This window comes from Natrix helvetica (genome assembly GCF_964273705.1).
Source record: "Natrix helvetica genome assembly, chromosome: 13".
NCBI lineage: Eukaryota > Metazoa > Chordata > Lepidosauria > Squamata > Natricidae > Natrix > Natrix helvetica.
The window spans coordinates 11,021,371-11,040,901 of NC_138557.1; the positions used below are offsets into that span (position 1 = coordinate 11,021,371).

Here is a 19,531-nt window from a genome sequence, read left to right on the forward strand (position 1 = left end):
AATCAGCGTTAGCCTCTTCAAGTATTTTTATTGCCGATGATCTTTTATTCTTTGGTTCTTGCCCTGAATCCTTGTATCCTTTTGATTCGGGTAATACCCCCAAGAGTGTGGCCTAATTTCCCTGTTCTGAACGAGGCTTCCCAAGACCATGAAGCAAACTCCTTTTCCCAACAAAAAAAACCCCTTTTATTAATTGACTGTGAATTCCGCTCGTTCACATCCAGCAAAGTCTTTCAAGGGAGGATTTACAGTCACAGACCTTCTCTGGCTTGGAGAGCTGCCAGGCCGTTCTCTGCAAAACTTGGCAAGGAGTCTCGGGGAGTCACGAACCAATTAAGCGAACTAATTGTCTCCTGCAAGCTCCACTCCCCTTTTGCTCCTCTTTTATTTCCTCTGGGAGGGGCCATTCATCGTCCACCTGTGGCTTTACTCCCAAGTCGACCCCTCTTCCTTTAGCTGTTCCCTTCGTCTGGCAACTCTGCGCATGCGCACACTGGGAACAGGCTCCAGCTGTTCTTCTGCCCCACTGATGTCTGACTCTGAAGCTGTCAGACGGCTCTGGCCTCCTCTCTGCCTCCGACGCAGAGCCCTCAACAGAGCCTTCCCCAGACTCCAGGACTGGCCCATCTTCCTCCCCAACCTCCTCACTGTCCGAATCTGCTGCCAGTTCCATTGCTGGACCACATCATTCCCCATGCTGCTGGAAACCCTTTGCACAGACAGTGGCCTGATTTTGTGTGTGTGTAGGTGGCGGCCCTGGCATTCAACAACAAAAGCACTTTGCTGGCGTCCGCACAGATGGGAGAAATGAGCGTGGTGTGTCTCTGGGACTTCCCAAGCGGGAAGTGCCTTTGCGTGTTTAAAACTGGGATCCATTCCATCTCGTGTCTCAGGTAAGTGCCGGGCACCCTGAAAAAAGGGCAGGGGGAATGTAAGCTGGAAGAAGTTATAGTCTCCCACGTCGGTGTGTTGAGGGGGCTGAGGGTACCAAGTGTGGCTTTTCTTTCATGGAATAGCCTCTTAATAGATATTGCCGTGTTTTCCCGAAAATAAGACAGGGTCTTATTTTCTTTTGACCCCCGGAATAAGCGCTTGGCCTTATTTTTGGGGAGGTCTGATTATTTTTGAGGTGCAGGAGGCCCCCTTAACCTTGACCTGTGGATCAGCTGGTCCAGAGAGGGCCGGAGGTTCTGTCTCTGTTTCTGGCACACTCTTGCCAGCCCTAGCGTCCCTGGGTCTGAGGCTCTTTTTGCGGCCGCCACTAAGAGAAGGGGCACGATAGCTAGGGTTTGTGGATGGCAGGTGCATAAGGGGCGGGTGGGGCTTCCCCCCCCCCCAGGGAATTGCAGGGACCAGCTGCACATGTGTTTAAGTATTTTTAGAGGGAGGGCTTATTTTAGCGCATGCACCACTAACGCCGATTGGGCTTATTATCCGGGGAAGTCTTATTTTCAGGGAAACAGGGTAGTTTGGCTTCTGTATGATGGCTCTTTGGAAGCATTTGAAAACCAAAGATGGCTCTTGGAGAATGAACATTTCTCATTATTTACACAAAGTTTTTTTTAAAAAAATATGCTGTCTGTAGAGGTTCTTATTCATCCAAAGGTGCTTTTATTTTAAAGGCAACTGGGCTTTCTGATTTCTTATCTGTTATCAGCTATCACATTTACTAGCTCTTCTTGTTTATTGTATTTTGTTGCTTTAATTTATCGGAGGACATTTTATTGTGCTTTAGTAGGTTGTTGCAAGCCGCTGAAATCTTGAAGGCCTGACTGCATACATAGTCAATGAAACAAACAACGAACGAACGGATGTTTGTTTGTTTTTTGTTTGTTTTATTGGATTTATATGCAGCCCTTCTCCCAAAGGACTCAGGGCAGCGTACAACATTAAAAAAAACACGTATCACAAAAGTTAAAAGGAAATTAGATAAATATCCCCAAAAAACCAAACCCAATTAATATGACAATAACATTTAAAAAATTAGATAAAATTAACAGGCCAGATGAATGAATCATTGAATCATTGACTCATAAATTGAATCAATGAATGAATGACTTCTAGATTTGGCGATAAACAATTCATTTAATGAACTGCGTTGAGTTTCCTTGGAACAGTTCATGAAACTTTCCACAGATTAAATTATCTGCCTGTCTACATCTCCGTTATCTATCCTGACAGGCAGTGGCTTCTCCGATTCTTAAGGTATAACAGCCACCAGTAGCTTATTTTTACTTAACTAGAAATGATGGACTCTACCTGCTCTTTCCCCCCACCCACCCCCTCCCAGTTTTTCATACAGCGGAAATGTTCTTTGTGGCACCGGGAAGGACAAACGCGGGAAGACGGTAAGTAAATTGGCATTTTGTTTGTAGAACATACGGAGGTATTGAGGGTTTTCCTGTTCTGACCTAGGCCTCCCAAGAGCATGAAGCAGGCTCCTGGTCCCGATAAAACCTCTTTTATTTAGGTTAAAAGGAATTCCTCTCCAGCAAAGTCCTGGCATACAGTCTTTCATGGGATTTCACAACTGCAGGCTTTTATCAGGAGAGCTGCCAGTCCGATATCTTCCAAATGCCATGCTGTAGCAGCAATTACTTGGCAAGAAGTCAGGAACGGATCTTCACCCTAATGAATTGAACTAATTGTCTCCTGCAAATTCCCCCCCCCCTTTAGTTCCTCTTTTATTTCCTCTGGGAGGGGCCATTCACCGTCCACCTGTGGCCTTACTCCCAAGTCGACCCCTGTCCTTTAGCTGTTCCCTTCATCTGGCAACTCTGTGCATGCGCACACTGGGAACAGGCTCCAGCTGTTCCTCTGCCTCACTGATTTCTGACTCTGAAGGCAGCTGGTAACTGTCAGACGGCCCTGGCCCCCTCTCTGCCTCCGACACAGAACCCTCATCCGAGCCTTCCCCAGACTCTAGGACTGGCCCATCTTCCTCCCCAACATCCTCACTGTCCGAATCTGCTGCCAGCTCCACTGGCCCATGGCAGGCCACAACACTCTGTAGGAATGAAACGGTGAATGAGGCCACCTGTGGCCTTACTCCCAAGTCGACCCCTGTCCTTTAGCTGTTCCCTTCATCTGGCAACTCTGCGCATGCGCACACTGGGAACAGGCTCCAGCTGTTCCTCTGCCTCACTGATTTCTGACTCTGAAGGCAGCTGATAACTGTCAGACGGCCCTGGCCCCCTCTCTGCCTCCGACACAGAACCCTCATCCGAGCCTTCCCCAGACTCCAGGACTGGCCCATCTTCCTCCCCAAACTCCTCACTCTCTGAGTCTGCCGTCAGCTCTGCTTGCCGCTGGCAGGCCACAACATTTCCTCCCTTCACTCCCTTCTTTTATAATGGTGCCTCAGAGGTCTCCATGGGACATCAATAGCTCCCGGGCTCTGCAGAGGTATCTCTAGCCTTTCCCAGTTCCCAAACAAGGTTTGTGGTGGTTGAGGACTTGGGAAACAATGTTGAGGGCCGAAAAAGATTCCTTCTCCTGCCCAAAGCTGTTGAGAATTTTTCATGAGTTGTGCTTTTAGTGATTTGATTTGTGACTTGCTCATAGTTAACTGCTTGGGGAATTGATTCAACTGTCAGTTGGTGTCATCCAAAGTCAAGGCAGATGCCTAACTGGTTCTGGAGTGGAGGAAGGGAGTCCTGGTCATGGATTCTTCATCCCATCTACTTATTCCCAGAGATCAAAACGTTAGATTTCTCAGGTCTGAAGCTCTCTTCCCAGGTAGAACCTTGATTCCAGTAGGATTTTTCAAAATTATTAGAGCTGCTTTCCTTTCTGTATTTGCTCTGGATAGAGATGGAGCTGTCCAAGTGCTGATATCTTTTTTTTTAATAATGCTTTTTATTACACAGTTTTTTTTAAACAAAAAAGAAATAACTTTAACACTTTCCTTTTATACAACATTTCCATGTCGGTATACATCCATTGTATGTGCATTCACATGCCATTATCTATACATGTAATTCCAGTGTTTTTATACACACAAATATATTCATTTCTTGAGTTACAGTCATTCATTGTATGTCGTTTCCATTTATACATATTTATTACTAATTTCTAACTCCTGTATCTTCTTCGTTTAATCTTTCCTTAAGCTGTCGTCTAACCATTTCTACCATTCATTCTATACCTTATAATAATCTGTTTCCCCTTTATCTTTGATCTCATTTGTGAGACTATCCATCTCTGCACACTCCAGGACTTTCCTTATCGCCTCTTCCTCTAATGGAGCAAAATTATTCTTCCATGTTTGTGCATACATAATTCTGGCTGCCGTTATGATATGTAAAATTAAATATGCTGATATCTTGATGCCATCCTTTTGTAAGTTAGAATTGCCCATATATATAGTTGCTCCAGGATACTGTTTTTTTTTCTTCTGATTAGTGTCACCTACCGTATTTTTCGAAGTATAAGACACACCTAGATTTTGGGGAGGAAAACAAGGGAAAAATATCTGCCTCTGTCTCTCATCAATTTGCCTCCTTGCAACAGACAATATACACTGTTTGTAGTGTTATATTTCAGACTATACTTGTGCAGATGCTGTTAAAATTGATGTGCTTTCTGGAAGTATAGTTATTCTTTGCTATTTAAAAGAATAGCACTTTTTAAAACAATAGCACGGGGCCTCTTCAGATCAAGCATTTATTTTAAAAAGCTTCTTCATTTTGTTATTTTGTCTAGAGTAATAATAAAGCAGCCTTTAAAAAATAAGTAATAATTTGAACATTCTATAGGCATTTATAGTTGTTAACTTACCTCCTTGCAGCAAACAGCCTGATTAGCACAAGAAAAAAAAATCTGCCTCCCAGCAATTTGCCAAGTGGAGCAAACAGCAAGTTTCACTTTCAATTTCTCCCGATCATCAGCTGTTACAGGCTGCAGGGATTGCTATAGCTTATTGAACCCCCTGCAAGCCCCCGTTTGCTGCAAAGTGGTAAATTGCTCAGAAGCAGAGGCCAAAGGGTTGGGGCTGGTGGGTGGGTGGGGCTACATTCATTGTATAAGATGCACCCAAATTTTCACCCTCTTTTAGGGGAGGAAAAGGTGCGTCTTATACTCCGAAAAATACGGTAGTTTTTAAATCGAAGAGAATGTTTATAGCTCAGGGTTAAACTGCAGGATCTTTGATGCTGTCTGAGTTTGGTTGTTTTCTTGCAGAGGTTTCATTACCCAAGTAACGTACTGACGATAGTACCTCATCTGAATCTATCTTTCTAGCGTTTATAGAACCCCGAGACTCCTATCCCCATCAGAATATTGCAAAATGGCACTTTTTTTCAGATCCCAGCCTTCCTTTTCATTTGTAGGGCTTAGAGGCAGCATTCAAAATGTCGTACCCGTGTTTTCCCGAAAATAAGACCCTGTCTTATATTTCTTTTGCCACCAGAAAAAGGCACCAGGTCTTATTTTAGGGGGAAGTCATCCACCGACATTCTCATTGCCCCCGGCCTCCTTTTCGCTCTCAGAGGCCTTCGGGAACTTCTTCTGCAGCCCGCAAGGCTTTCCTGAAGGCCTCTGCAGCCGATAGCAGAGCACCGGATCAATCCAGGGCTCCGTTATTGGCTGTATAGGCTGTATTGGCTGTTGGGCTGGCAAGGCAGGTGTTGGGGTGTGCGAGGCCTGGCTGCAACTGTCCGAAGGTAAGTCAATTGGACCACCCTTCCATCCCCACCCTAGCTTAATTTTTACCCGTGCACCCTGGAGTTAGGGCTTATTTTTTGCATAGGGCTTTCACACCCATGTAAAAATGAAGCTAGGACTTACTTTCGGGGGTAGGTCATATTTTCGGGATTCTTGTACGTTAATTCTGAGCTTGGTTAAAGAAGAATGGATTTGGGAATTGTTAGAAAGGTTTTAGATCACTCTAGCTGTTGCATGCTCCCTTGGCAGGTGGTGGTGGTTTGGAACACCGTCCAGGTGAACCGTGGAGGAGAGGTGGTCATGCTGGCCAAAGCTCACACGGACGTGGACATACGGGCCTTCAAGATTGCCTTTTTTGACGATACCAGGTAAAGAACTACGAGCAACAGAAGCCAGCCTGGCATTTCCCCCCTTGAGCTTGTCCTTACGCGTTCCGTTGCATGGTAGCTGGTGGAGCTATTGAAGGAGTCTTTCATCGGAAGCCGATCAGCATCAAGATGCTTGGTCCAAGCCAAACAGCAAACCAGAGTGACTCTAGAGCAGTGTTTCTCAAACTTGGCGACTTTAAGTCCTGTGGACTTCAACTCCCAGAATCCCCCAGCTGGGGAATTCTGGGAGTTGAAGTCCACAGGACTTAAAGTCGCCAAGTTTGAGAAACACTGCTCTAGAGGGAAGGAAGGGAAAGTTGCATATCACAGCCTCTATGCTAATGTGAATTCAGATTGACATCCAAGCTGGAAAGCTTTGCTAGATCAACTTTCCTTCCTGCCTTCCTTCCTTTTCCTCCTTCCCTCCCATTCTTTATTTTCTTTCATTCCTTCCTTCTCCTTCCTTCCTTCCTTCCTTCCTTTTCCTCCCTCCCATTCTTTCTTTTCCTTCCTTTTCCTCCCCTCTCCCATTCTTTCTTTCCTTCCTTCCTTTTCCTCCCCCCTCCCATTCTTTCTTTCCTTCCCTTCCTTCCTTTTCCTCCCTCCCATTATTTCTTTTCCTTCCTTCCTTCCTTCCTTCCTTCCTCCTTCCTTCCTTTTCCTCCCTCTCATTATTTATTTTCTTTCCTTCCTTCCTTCTTTTCTTTTCTTTCCTTCCTTCTCCTCCCTCCCATTCTTTTCCTTCCTTCCTTCCTTCCTTCCTTCCTTCCTTCCTCCTTCCTTCCTTCCTTTTCCTCCCTCTCATTATTTATTTTCTTTCCTTCCTTCCTTCCTTCTTTTCTTTTCTTTCCTTCCTTCTCCTCCCTCCCATTCTTTTCCTTCCTTCCTTCCTTCCTTCCTTCCTTCCTTCCTTCCTTCCTTCCTTCCTTCCTTCCTTCCTTCTCCTCCCTCCCATTCTTTTTTCCCTTCCTTCCCTCCCTCCCTCCCTCCTTGAAGACCTCCAGACCGAAGGAAAGAACCCCTTTCTCATCCTCTACCCTGACTTCTCTCACCACCATAGGATGGTATCATGTGGCCGGGACAATGTGAGGCTGTGGCGGATCCAAAGTGGGGCTTTGCGCTCCTGCCCCGTGAATCTGGGCGAATACCGTTCTCTGGAGTTCACAGACCTGGCCTTTGAGGTTGGCCACTCCACCCAGCGTGAGCCCGAGGACCGGACACTGTAAGGAACTGTTCTCCGTTCCTCTTTTCAAAGCTTTAGACAAAGACGGATGCTGCCTTTCTTTAGAAGGTTGGAGATCAGCAGAGCTGGGATCCTGATATCTTAGCAAGCACATTAAGATTTATTCCTGTCTTTGCTGCAGGTTGTTTTGGACTGACATCTCCATTCACGCTGAAAGCAATTCGTTTTGGTTGATGGGTGATTCAGCTAATATTTCCACTAATGGGTTGATTCACACCTCAATTTAAATGTTCGGTTGTACATACAGCTTCCATATTAAAAGTTTCTGGCACTGAATAGATAAGTGCCAGAATAACAAAAGGGTATGTCTAGTTTGATGAAAAAAAGGAGTAGGGGAGACATGATAGCAGTGTTCCAATATCTCTGGGGCTGCCACAAAGAAGAGGGAGTCAAGCTATTCTCCAAAGCACCTGAGGGCAGAACAAGAAGCAATGGGTGGAAACTAATCAAGGAGAGAAGCAACTTAGGACTGAGGAGAAATTTCTTGACAGTTAGAACAAATAATCAGTGGGACAACTTGCCTTCGGGAGTTGTGAGTGATCCAACACTGGACATTTTTAAGAAGATGTTTGGTATCCATTTGTCTGAAGTGGTGTCGGGTTTCCTGCCTAAGGGGTTGGACTAGAAGACCTTCAAGGTCCCTTCCAACTCTGTTATTCTATTCTATTCTATTCTAAAAGTAAACTAAGTTTTACACATAATTGTTTCAGCAAGGAAATTTCCACAGTTTCCCCCCCCCCACACACTTTTTTCCTCCTGTATATTTTAGCAGGGAAGTATAGGATGTTGCTCCCTAACCTAGATCCATAGGGGGTCTTGACCCTGGTTTACATAATGCAATGTCTGTTTACGGAAACATTCTTTTTTCACTGCTGTTATAGCAATAGCAATTGCACTTAGACTTGTATACCGCTTTACAGTGGTTTCCAGCTCTCTCTAAGCAGTTTACAGATTTAGCATATTGCCCCCAACAATTTGGGCCCTCATTTTACCCACAACTCGGAAGGCTGAGTCAACCTGGAGCCTGGTGACGTTCGAACTGCCAAATTGCAGGCAGCCAGCAGTCAGCAGAAGTAGCCTGCAGTGCTGCACTCTTAACCACTGCGCCACCGAGGCTGAGAGTGACTTACTGATGACACAATAGCCACTGATTTAAGAATTAACGCAATCCCTCCCTTCCTTTCTTCCTCCCCTAGGTTTGTGTGCAGCAGAAGTGGGCACGTTGTAGAAATTGACTACAAGAACGTCACTGTCAAAAATGTCCGTCGCCTTTTGCCCTTGGAGACAGGACCCGTTCCTCAGCGAGAGAAGCAAGCTTTTAATTCAGGTGTGAGCTCATACTTCTGGGGATTTTTTATTTATTTATTTAGAGGAGCCCAGAATAATTTTTTAAAATATCTCCGGATGATAAACAGGGCCTGGGGGGCATTTTTTTAAAAAACCAAACTTACACTCAAGGCTGACACTTCACTTTGGAGGACATTAGCTAATAGAGGTAGTCCTCGACTTACAGCCACATTGGGGCCCAGAATTTCTGTTGCTAAGCGAGACAGTTGTTAAGTGAGCTTTGCTCCATTTTGCCCCCTTTCGTGCCACCGTTGTTAAGAGAACCGCTGCAGTTGGAAAGTTAGCAACACGGTTATTACGTAAATCTGGCTTCCCCGTTCCCCCTGGCTCGTCAGCAGGTCGCAAAAGGGGATCACGTGACCCCAGGACACTGCAACCGTCATAAATGCGAGCCAGTTGCCAAGAGCCTGAATTTTGACCAAGTGAACCATGGGGATGCTGCAAAAGTCATAGGTGTGAAAAACAGTCCTAAGTTACTTTTTTCACTGCTGTCGTAACTTTGAATGGTCACTAAACGAATGGCCGTAAATCAAGGATTATCTGTATTTTTCAGAACAGAATAGGAAAAGAATAGAATTGAATAAGAATAAGAGAATAAGAATAGAGAATAGAATTGAATAAGAATAAGAGAATGAGAATAGAGAATAGAATTGAATAAGAATAAGAGAATGAGAATAGAGAATAGAATAAGAATAGATAACTCGTGATGGGGCAAAAAGGATTCAAGCAGTGGCAGCTCAGCTGTTGTGTCTCAGAGCATCCTGGATTTCTCTCTCTTTTTTCCCCCTTCCAGGCCCTGGGATATCCCTAAACAGCATCTGCCTCTCTTCAAGTTTCTGTGCCACTGCCTCTGACGATGGCTACCTGCGCCTGTGGCCCTTGGACTTCTCAGAGGTCTTCCTGGAGGCAGGTGCGTAGAGCTTAAAAGATCACAAAGCAGATAGGTCTTCCGTTCAGGAGATCAACTGGAGATGACTTTGGAAAGATTGCAAATGAGACTGGAGGACCTAAATTTGCTCCTATGAGACTGCGCTACTTTTGACCTTGAAGGAGTTTTAGTCCATGATCTCAGGTAGTTATACAGTCATTGTATAACCTATAAAGTAAATGTTCCCCTCGCACATATGTGCTAGTCGTTCCCGACTCTAGGGGGCGGTGCTGATCTCCGTTTCAAAGCCGAAGAGCCAGCGCTGTCCGAAGACATCTCCATGGTCATGTGGCCAGCATGACTAAATGCCAAAGGCGCACAGAACGCTGTTGCCTTCCCACCAAAGGTGGTCCCTATTTTTCTACTTGCATTTTTACATGCTTTCGAACTGCTAGGTTGGCAGAAGCTGGGACAAGTCACGGGAGCTCACTCCGCGGCGCTAGGGATTCGAACTGCCCCCTCCCTATCCTTCAAGTTGTCAAAAATGGCCACAGTCAGGTCAGCTTCAGGGTTGACAATATATATGTATGTATACGTGTATGTAGCATGTGTATATGTGTCATGTATGGGTATGGGTAAATAAATACTTTCTTTTGAGAGCAGACACCAGAATTTCATTTTTAATGTGGGCCATTGAGCTCACAGTAAAAAATGACAATAAAGATTGTCTTTGTCTTCCTCTTCGTCTTGTCTTGTCCTGTCCTGTCCTGCCTTATCTTACCTTACCGTATCATCTTATCCATCCCATCTTACCTCATCTCACCTCACCTCATCTCATTTTTCTTATTTGCATCATCACCAAGAAACTCCAGATGTCTCCCTGTTCCCTTTGCCCGCTGAATCTAACCACGTCCCTCGAGTGCTGACTAAGCTGGCATCTTTCTTTCTTCCAGAGCACAACAGTCCGGTGACTTCGGCTCGAATCAGCCCAGACAATCTGAAGGTCTTGTGCACCACCGCCACCGGGAACGTGGGCTGCCTGGACATCCAGTCGAGGAATTACAGCACTGTCATGAGGTCCCACGTGGGCACCGTCTTGGCGTTTTCAGTGGACAGTTCCCAGAAACAGCTGGCAACGGTGTCCGAAGACAATACCATTCGCATCTGGAATGTCGAATCTATGCAGCAGGTGATTTCGGAACTTTGTTGGAACTTTGCAGAACACACACAAACACACACACAAACATTTGTGGCACCTTAAAGATTAACATTATAACAATAGATGCTTATACCTTTCTGGACGTTAGAATAGAATAGAATAGAATAGAATAGAATAGAATAGAATAGAATAGAATAGAATAGAATAGAATACCAGGGTTGGAAGGGACCTTGGAGGTCTTCTAGTCCAACCCCCTGCCTAGGCAGGAAACCCTATACCATTTCAGACAAATAGCTATCCAACATCTTCTTAAAAACTTACAGTGTTGGAACATTCACAACTTCTGGAGGTAAGTTGTTCCACTGATTATTTGTTCTAACTGTCAGGAAATTTCTCCTCAGTTCTAAGTTGCTTCTCTCCTTGATTAGTTTCCACCCATTGCTTCTTGTTCTGCCCTCAGGTGCTTTGGAGAATAGCTTGACTCCCTCTTCTTTGTGGCAGCCCCTGAGATATTGGAAGACTGCTATCATGTCTCCCCTAGTCCTTCTTCTCATTAATGTAGACATAACCAGTTCCTGCAGCCGTTCTTCATACATGTTAACCTCCAGTCCCCTAATCATCTTTATTGCTCTTCTCTGCACTCTTACTAGAGTCTCCACATCTTTTTTAGTGTGGTGAACAAAACTGGATGCAGTATCCCTTATTTGTGAGACTGTGTGAGGTTCCTTATTTGTGAGACCCTGATATGAGGCGCAAGACGGGGTCATTTCCTCCTCCTGTCTCACCTGGGTACCACTCTGTCCCCTTACAGCTTTATGAATTCACGGCCTCCGATGAAATTCCGTGCGCTGTGGCTTTTCATCCCTTTCAACCTATTTTCGCTTGTGGTTTCGACACCGGCGTGGTCCGAACGATCAGCTTGGCTGCATCGAGACTACTTGAAGAACACAAGTAAAGCCTTTATGGGATTTGATAGTTACGCTTTGAATGTTTTGCGCGCATGGAAGAGGAAGGGGAGAGTGAATTGAAAGAGAATGTTTCTTTCAAGAAAAGAAGAAAAAAAATATGAAATCAGTACCGAGATTAGCCTGTAATGCAGCAAAGACAGACAACAAAACAAATGTACTGATTTAGAATGATCCATTCACTTCTTAGCGGTATTTGGGGCATACGTCAAATTTAAGTACAAGTCAGTATTAGCAACCACAACTGGGACTGACAATTTGGTCATTAAGTGGAGCGGTTGCTAAATGAAATTGCAACCGTGCTTACAGTCTCATTTCAGCTTTCGCTTGTTTACAGACCTGTGAAGGTTGTTAATGTGGGGAAGGGTTTCAACATGACTTCTTAATCACGGTCGTAACTTGAAACAGTTAACTAAACAAAGACCACCCGTATCGCAATTTTTCTGTTTCTGATTTATCTATTTATATAAAATATTCAACATGGCACTCGGCTCAAAGACTCTGGGCAGCATCCCAAGTCATTATACAAAAATAGAAAAGAAAAACAGCACATGCCACTAGACCAAACTAAAATATTTTAATTACCTTTCCAATGGCTGGTGTTCCCCTTTTTACAACAAATAACTCAACGAGCATCATACAACTCTAAAAAATATAGAGAAAGGTAAAGATTCCCCCACACATATGTGCTGGTCGTTCCTGACTCTAGGGGGCAGTGCTCATCTCCATTTCAAAGCTGTCCGACGACATCTCCATGGTTATGTGGCTGGCAGGACTAAATGCTGAAGGTGCATGGAACGCTGTTACCTTCGCACCAAAGGTGGTTCCTATTTTTCTACTTGCATTTTTATGTGCTTTCGAACTGCTAGGTTGGCAGAAGCTGGGACAAGTAACGGGAGCTCACTCTGTTACGCGGCGCTCGGGATTCCAACTTTCTGATCGACAAGCTCAGCATCTTAACCACTGAACCACCTTATCCCACTAAAAAATATACTATAGTGCAGAAGTAAACTCTAAAATATACTATAGTGACTTGGATCGGGAGGAAATCCTGATTCCAATCCTATTGATTAAATAGCTCCCTAGGTGAGTTTGAACAAGTTGCCCTCTGGCCAATAACTACTGGTAGTCCTCAACTTATAATAATTCATTTAGTGACCGTTCAAAGTTACAATAGCAGTGAAAACAGGGACATGGCCATTTCTCACACTTACAACCATTGTAGCGTCCCCATGGTCAGGTGACTTTCTGACAAATAAAGTCAAAGGGGAAGCCAGATTCACTTAAAAATGCTGCTCACTCATTTAAAACCCGCGATGATTCACTTGAGGTGGCTCAGTGGCTAAGGCGCTGAGCTTGTCGATCAGAACGGTCGGCAGTTCAGCGGTTCGAATCCCTGGCGCTGCGTAATGGAGTGAACTCCCGTTGCTTGTCCCAGCTTCTGCCAACCTAGCAGTTGGAAAGCACGTAAAAAATGCAAGTAGCAAAATAGGGACCATGTTGGGAAGGTAACAGCGTTCCGTGCGACTTCAGCATTGAGTCATGCTGGGCACATGACCATGGAGGCGTCTTCGGACAGCGCTGGCTCTTCAGTTTTGAAACGCAGATGGGCACTGCCCCCCCCCCCCCAGAGTCAGAAACAACTAGCACATATTTGCGAGGTGAACCTTTAACTTTGGCTTTATGATTCACTTAACAATTGTGACCAAAAAAGTCATAAAACCGGGCAAAACTCACTTAACAAATTTCTCACATCAGCATAATAAGCTGTTGGGCTCCATGGTGCCCGTAGGTTGAGGGCTCCCTCTGTTGCCAGGGGAAATTTCACCCTGAGCTAATGAGGTCTAGAAATCGACGGCTTTCCAAACAGCATATCTTCAAAAAGCGAAAGTAAGATCCAATAACAAGTTCTAATTAAAACAAACTTTTAATATGAAAATAAACAAATCTATCTAATTGTTACATTTTGGCAAGAGCAATTTGTCGCCCACCTTCTTGGCAGATGAACAGAAGAACAAAAGTAAAGAAGTCTCTGAAATGTGTGATGTATATGAAACGTGTTAAGAAGCATGCACAGTAAATTATTGCTGATAAGGGCCTATGACCTGCGCAGTAACTCTTCAGTTCAGCTAGCAAACAATTAACGCAGTGACACCCTCTACGAGGATCGTTATGGGCTTAGAATGATGGGAGACAAACCCAAATGCTTTGCGCTTGTGGGATATAAAGGGCAATTGTTTTTTGTCATCCGCCTGGTTTCATTCTTCAAGTTCATTCCTCATTTTGCCTTTTTTGTTTGGGGACAACTCTTGGACAGGCAGCATCGGGGTCTGATCACAGGTCTGACCTTCTCTCCGGATGGCAATTTCATGTACAGTTCCTGCGCGCACGGGACGCTGAGTCTTTACAACTGTGCCATCCAGAAGAGTCATACTGTCCGAGTATTAGGTAAGCGTTCTGCTCTATTTCTGTGTCCTAAAGCAGGGCTTTATCATAGGGAGTCCTCAACTTATTTCCGGTCACACAGCGACCATCCAAAGTCGCAATGGACGCTCCCAAAAAGCCAAGTTCTGGAGTTCCAACATTTGCACTCATCCCCACAGTCACGTGTTTTCTGACCTAGGCTACCCAAAAGCACGACACCAACTCCTCGTCCTGATAAAATCCCTTTTGTTTAGTTTAAAGGGAATTCCTCTCCAGCAGAGTCCCGGCCAACAGTCTTTCAAGAGATTTCACAACTACAGACCTTGATCAGGCTTGGAGAGCTGCCAGGCCGATATCTTCCAAACTCCACGCTGTAGCAGCAATTACTTGGCAAGAAGTCAGGAACGGATCTTCACTCTAATGAATGGAACTAATTGTCTCCTGCAAACTCCCCTCCCCTTTTGCTCCTCTTTCATTCCCTATGAGAAGGGCCATTCACCGTCCACCTGTGCCTTTACTCCTGAGTCAACCCTTGTTCCTTAGCTGTTCCCTTCTCCTGGCAGCTCTGCGCATGCGCACATCGGGAACAGGCTCCAACTGTTCTTCTGCCCCACTGATCTCCAACTCCGAAGGCAGCTGATAACTGTCGGACGGCTCTGGCCCCATCTCTGCCTCCGACACATAGCACTCGTCAGGGCCTTCCCCAGACTCAGGCCCATGTTCCTCCCCAGCCTCCCCACTGTCCGAATCTGCTGCCAGTTCTGCTGGCCACTGGCGGGCCACAACAACATGACTACATTTTGGTTCCAGTGTTCCATGTGGTCTTGTGACCGTGATTTATAGTTTTGGTCAGCTTCTAGCAAAAACCACTGGTGGGAATACATTGGTTTGATTAATGACTGTGACATTTGTTTAATGACCGCGACGGGAAATAGTGGGAGTTGGATTAACAACCCTCATAACTTGCAACAGAAATGAACTCTCTGATTCTCGTTCAGCTAATGTGGTGTCCCAAGATACTGACCACGGTCCTGATGCGTTGTCCGTCAGTTGCGATGGGCGTCTCTTGGCCTTCGTGGGACCTTCCAAATACATCGTCACCCTCATGGACGCTCACACTCTGGATGAGGTAACTATTCCGCGTGTTCTCAAAAGCCGGTAAAATTTCTCGCTCATGTAGTTCTAGTGAAACTAGAGTTGTGAAACTCTGGAGTCACTTTGTGTGAGCTAGGCAGCTATATCAATTTGCTTAATAAATAATAAAGAAAGTCATCGATAAATAACATGGCCTTTTTTTCCTGAAACAATAAGAGAATGTGTGCAATGAGTTTCCCCTCAGCTGCTGAGGAGGAGAAGCCAAGAAAGATGGTCTCCTTTAGATAACAGATAACTGTACTAAATGAGTTCATTAATTACCGTATTTTTTGGCGTATAAGATGCTCCGAAGTATAAGACACACCTAGCTTTTGGGGAGAAAAACAAGGGCGAAGGAAATCTGCCTCTGCCTCTCAGCCGTTTGCCTCCTTGCAGCAAACAGCCTGGTTCAGTTTCAGCACAGCCTGATTAGCACAAGCAGCTGATTGTCGGTTTGATCGTCCTCTTGACAATCAGCTGTTTCAGGCTTGCAGGGATTGCCATAGCCTATTGCCGCCTCTGTGTGCCCCATTTTCAGCGTCGGCATCCTGTTTTCAGCCTACGCACAACCTGTTTGCAGCTCCACGCGCCCCATTTTCTGCCTGCTCCGGGAAGCGGGGATCGGAATGGGTGGAATATGGGGTGCGCAGAGGCAGCAATAGGCAATGGCAATCCCTGCAGCCTGAAACAGCTGATCATCGGGAGAAGGATCCAACTGACAATCAGTTGCTGGTGCTAATCAGGCTGTGCTGAAACTGTGTACTTTGAGCTCCGAGGGTAAAAAAAAAGGAATATGAATCCAAGACATAAGCGTATCATTCTCTTCACCTGACTTCCGATGGGTGCCATCCCTAGCTTCTTTGCCCATTTTCTGACCTAGTGCAAATCTTGTTTGAGTAAACGGAGCGTAATGTCCAATTCTTATTTATGCGTCTCAGCTACTAAGGATCGACGTGAGCATCCTGGATTTGGACAGCACGGCCCTCGACGTTGCCGTGAGACTTTGCTTCGCCCCTTTCCCTCTCGGCCATCTTTTGGTGTCGACCTCCTCCCAGAAGGTCCTAGTGCTGGATGCCAAGTCTGGACGCTTAATCAGAGTGGTAGGAGATCTACAATTTTTGTTCTCCCTTTCAGACATGGGACTTCTTTGTGATTTCCGTGTTTTTCCATTGACCCATTTCTTCCGAGGGAAATCCCAGCTGTTCTGTGGGTCTAAAATTGCTGAATTATTACTAACTATAGGTAGTGGCATAGGGTTTCCTGCTTAAGCAGAGGGTTGGATTAGAAGACCTCCAAGGTCCCTTCCAACTCTGTTGTTCTATGACTTATATCACTAGTCATCGATAGTTCATTTAGTGGCCATTTTGACATTACAACAGCGCTATCATTAAGTGTTGTATACCTTATGATTTGTGACGAATGTATCTTTTCTTTTATGGAAAGTGAGAGTTTATGTACCAAAGACCAATTCCTTGTGTCTCCAATCACACTTGGCCAATAAAGGATTCTACTCTACTCTACTCTACTCTACTCTACTCTACTCTACTCTACTCTACTCTACTCTACTCCACTCCACTCCACTCCACTCCACTCCACTCCACTCCTATTCTATTCTATTCTATTCTATTCTATTCTATTCTATTCTATTATTCTATTCTACTATATTCTATTCTGTAGAATTCAATTCTATTCTATTCTATTCTATTCTATTATTCTATTCTATTATATTCTATTCTGTAGAATTCAATTCAATTCTATTCTATTCTATTATTCTATTATATTCTATTCTGTAGAATTCAATTCCATTCTATTCTGAAAAAAAGTGTCTTATGACCGTTTTCCACACTTACGACCATTGCAGCATCCCCATAGTCACGTGATCAAAATTTGGATGCTTGGCAACGAACTCACGTTTATGACGGTCGCAGTGTCCTGGGTTCAGGTGATTCCCCATTTGCGACCTTCTGACAAGCAAAGTCGATGGGGAAGTGAGATTCACTTCACAACCATGTTACTAACTTAACAACTGCAGTGACTCACTTAACAACCGTGGCAAGAAAAGTCGTAAAATGGGGCAAAATCTCACACTTGTCTCACTTAGCAACATAAATGTTGGGTTCAGTAGAGGACTACCGGTATTGATGTTTGAATGGGTGGCTTTGAAGATTTTAAATTGAGGTTGACTCAGCCTTCCATCCTTCCAAGGTGGGTAAAATGAGGACCCAGATTGTTGGGGGCAAGAGGCTGACTCTGTAAATCGCTTAGAGAGGACTGTAAAAGCACTGTAAAGCAGTATATAAGTCTAAGTGCTATTGCTACTGCCCATCCATCCATCCATCCATCCATCGTGGTTAGAATGTAGTATTGCAGGCTAACTCTGCCAGCAGTTCGAATCTCATCCGGCTCAAGGTTGACCCATTCTTCCGTCCTTCCGAGGTGGGTAAAATAAGGACCCAGATTGTTGGGGGCAAGAGGCTGACTCTGTAAACTGCCTAGAGAGGGTTGTAAAGCACTGTAAAGTGGTATATAAGTCTCAGTGCTATTGCTACTCCTTCCTTCTTCCTTCTTTCCTTGTGGTTAGAGTGCAGTACTGCAGGCTACTTCTGCTCACTGCGGGCTGCCTGAAATTTGGCAGTTCGAATCTCACCAGGCTCAGGGTTGGCTCAGCCTTCCCTCCTTCCGAGGTGGGTAAAATGAGGAGCCAGATTGCTGGGGGGCAAGAGGCTGACTTTGTAAAACCGCTTAGAGAGGGCTGTAAAAGCACTGTGAAGCGGTATATAAGTCTAAGCACTACTGCTATTGCTATGTACTGCCTGACACCTGAAGGAATGAGCCAAAGCTGTACAGGAATATGCTAAGGATTTTGCTACTTAATGAGTGGGATCCAATGTTAGTGATGATTTCTGTCGTTTGCAGATCCCTCAAATTCACAGACAATCTTGTTCATCTTTAACGCTGAGTCCCGATGGCCGGTATGTTCTCACAGCCGGCGATAGGACTATCAAAGTGTGGGATTATGAAATGAGATTTGATGTCAGCTGCCAGGTAAGTAAGTCGGGGTAATCTTAGATTTCTCTTCCTTCCTCGTGACTAACGAATGGTCACTTGATAGGCATTTTAACATAATACAACAATATTATTGGGTTAGGACAGGGGTGTCCAAACTTGGGAACTTTAAGACTTGTGGACTTCAACTCCCAGAATTCCCCAGCCAGCATGCTGGCTGGGGAATTCTGGGAGTTGAAGTCCACAAGTCTTAAAGTTCCCAAGTTTGGACACCCCTGGGTTAGGGATTTGTATTGTGAGTTGTATTGTGTTGCGGGGGGGGAGTGCACTGAGGGAGCTCAACCAATCTCATTGTACATATGTTGGGCACTGACAAATAAATAATAATAATAATAATAGTAATAATAATAATAATAATAATAATAATAATTATTATTATTATTATTATTATTATTATTACAATGCTCAGTTAAAGAATGTTAACAGAAATGGACTAGAATGGGACCAGTGAGGCAGAAAGTGAGTGAGTAAGTGTGTGGGTGTGTGTGAAAGAGAGAGAGCGAGTGAGTGTTGGAGGAAAGGGAGAGAGGGTAGAATAAGTTATCCACTACATGACTTAAATAATTATGGTTTAGATAAATATTTGCTGCTCTTACCTTCTAATTCTTAATTAATGTCTCTGAGAGAGAAAGAGAGCGAGTGAGTGTTGGAGGAAAGGGAGAGAGGGTAGAATAAGTTATCCACTACACGACTTAAATAATTATGGTTTAGATAAATATTTGCTGCTCTTACCTTCTAATTCTTAATTAATGTCTCTGAGCGGCGTGGTGGCCTAGGGATGGAGCTTTCACCTCACAATCAGGAGACCGTGAGTTCGATCCTAGGTAGCGGCAGGTAGTTCTCTCTCTGGGTGCAATGAGTAATTATTTGCTGGAGAGAGGAGAGAGAGATGCCTTCACATGGCTTCCCTTATATATACAGCTTCTTAAAGTGGCAGTGACCCTGCTGACTCAACCTTATGTCATCATCTAGGTTTACAGCCTTACAGCAGCTATTCAATCGTCATTACCCTGACATTCATTGAGGGCCACATCAGGACTGTAGTTGACTTTGGGGGAGCAGGTGGGCATGGCTGACTGGGTGGGCGTGGCCAGCTTGACACCACTCACTGGGCGTGGCTAACTGGATGGGCGTGGCCAGCTTGACGCAATTCCCCAAACTGCTGGCATGTTTCCTCTTCATATTGGGTAGGCCGGGCCGACACGACGCGGGCCAGCCCCTTACGTTTTCCAGGACGGCCTTTTGGGCTGGATCTGACCACATTGCAGGCTGGATCTGGCCCGCGGGCCCTGT

General features: G+C 44.9%; 1 protein-coding gene across 1 annotated transcript in view; it reads left to right on the top strand.

The window, feature by feature from the left end:
• WDR90 (WD repeat domain 90) overlaps positions 1-19,531 on the top strand; it is a 62,401-nt gene that overhangs the window by 16,454 nt on the left and 26,416 nt on the right. The window contains exons 13-24 of the mRNA XM_081965570.1: positions 748-893; positions 2,291-2,348; positions 5,914-6,032; positions 7,093-7,254; positions 8,472-8,602; positions 9,416-9,532; positions 10,444-10,679; positions 11,461-11,600; positions 13,932-14,062; positions 15,037-15,167; positions 16,111-16,272; positions 18,089-18,217. Of these exons, the coding sequence (XP_081821696.1) occupies positions 748-893; positions 2,291-2,348; positions 5,914-6,032; positions 7,093-7,254; positions 8,472-8,602; positions 9,416-9,532; positions 10,444-10,679; positions 11,461-11,600; positions 13,932-14,062; positions 15,037-15,167; positions 16,111-16,272; positions 18,089-18,217 (1,662 nt within the window). The remainder of the gene's footprint in view (positions 1-747; positions 894-2,290; positions 2,349-5,913; positions 6,033-7,092; positions 7,255-8,471; positions 8,603-9,415; positions 9,533-10,443; positions 10,680-11,460; positions 11,601-13,931; positions 14,063-15,036; positions 15,168-16,110; positions 16,273-18,088; positions 18,218-19,531) is intronic.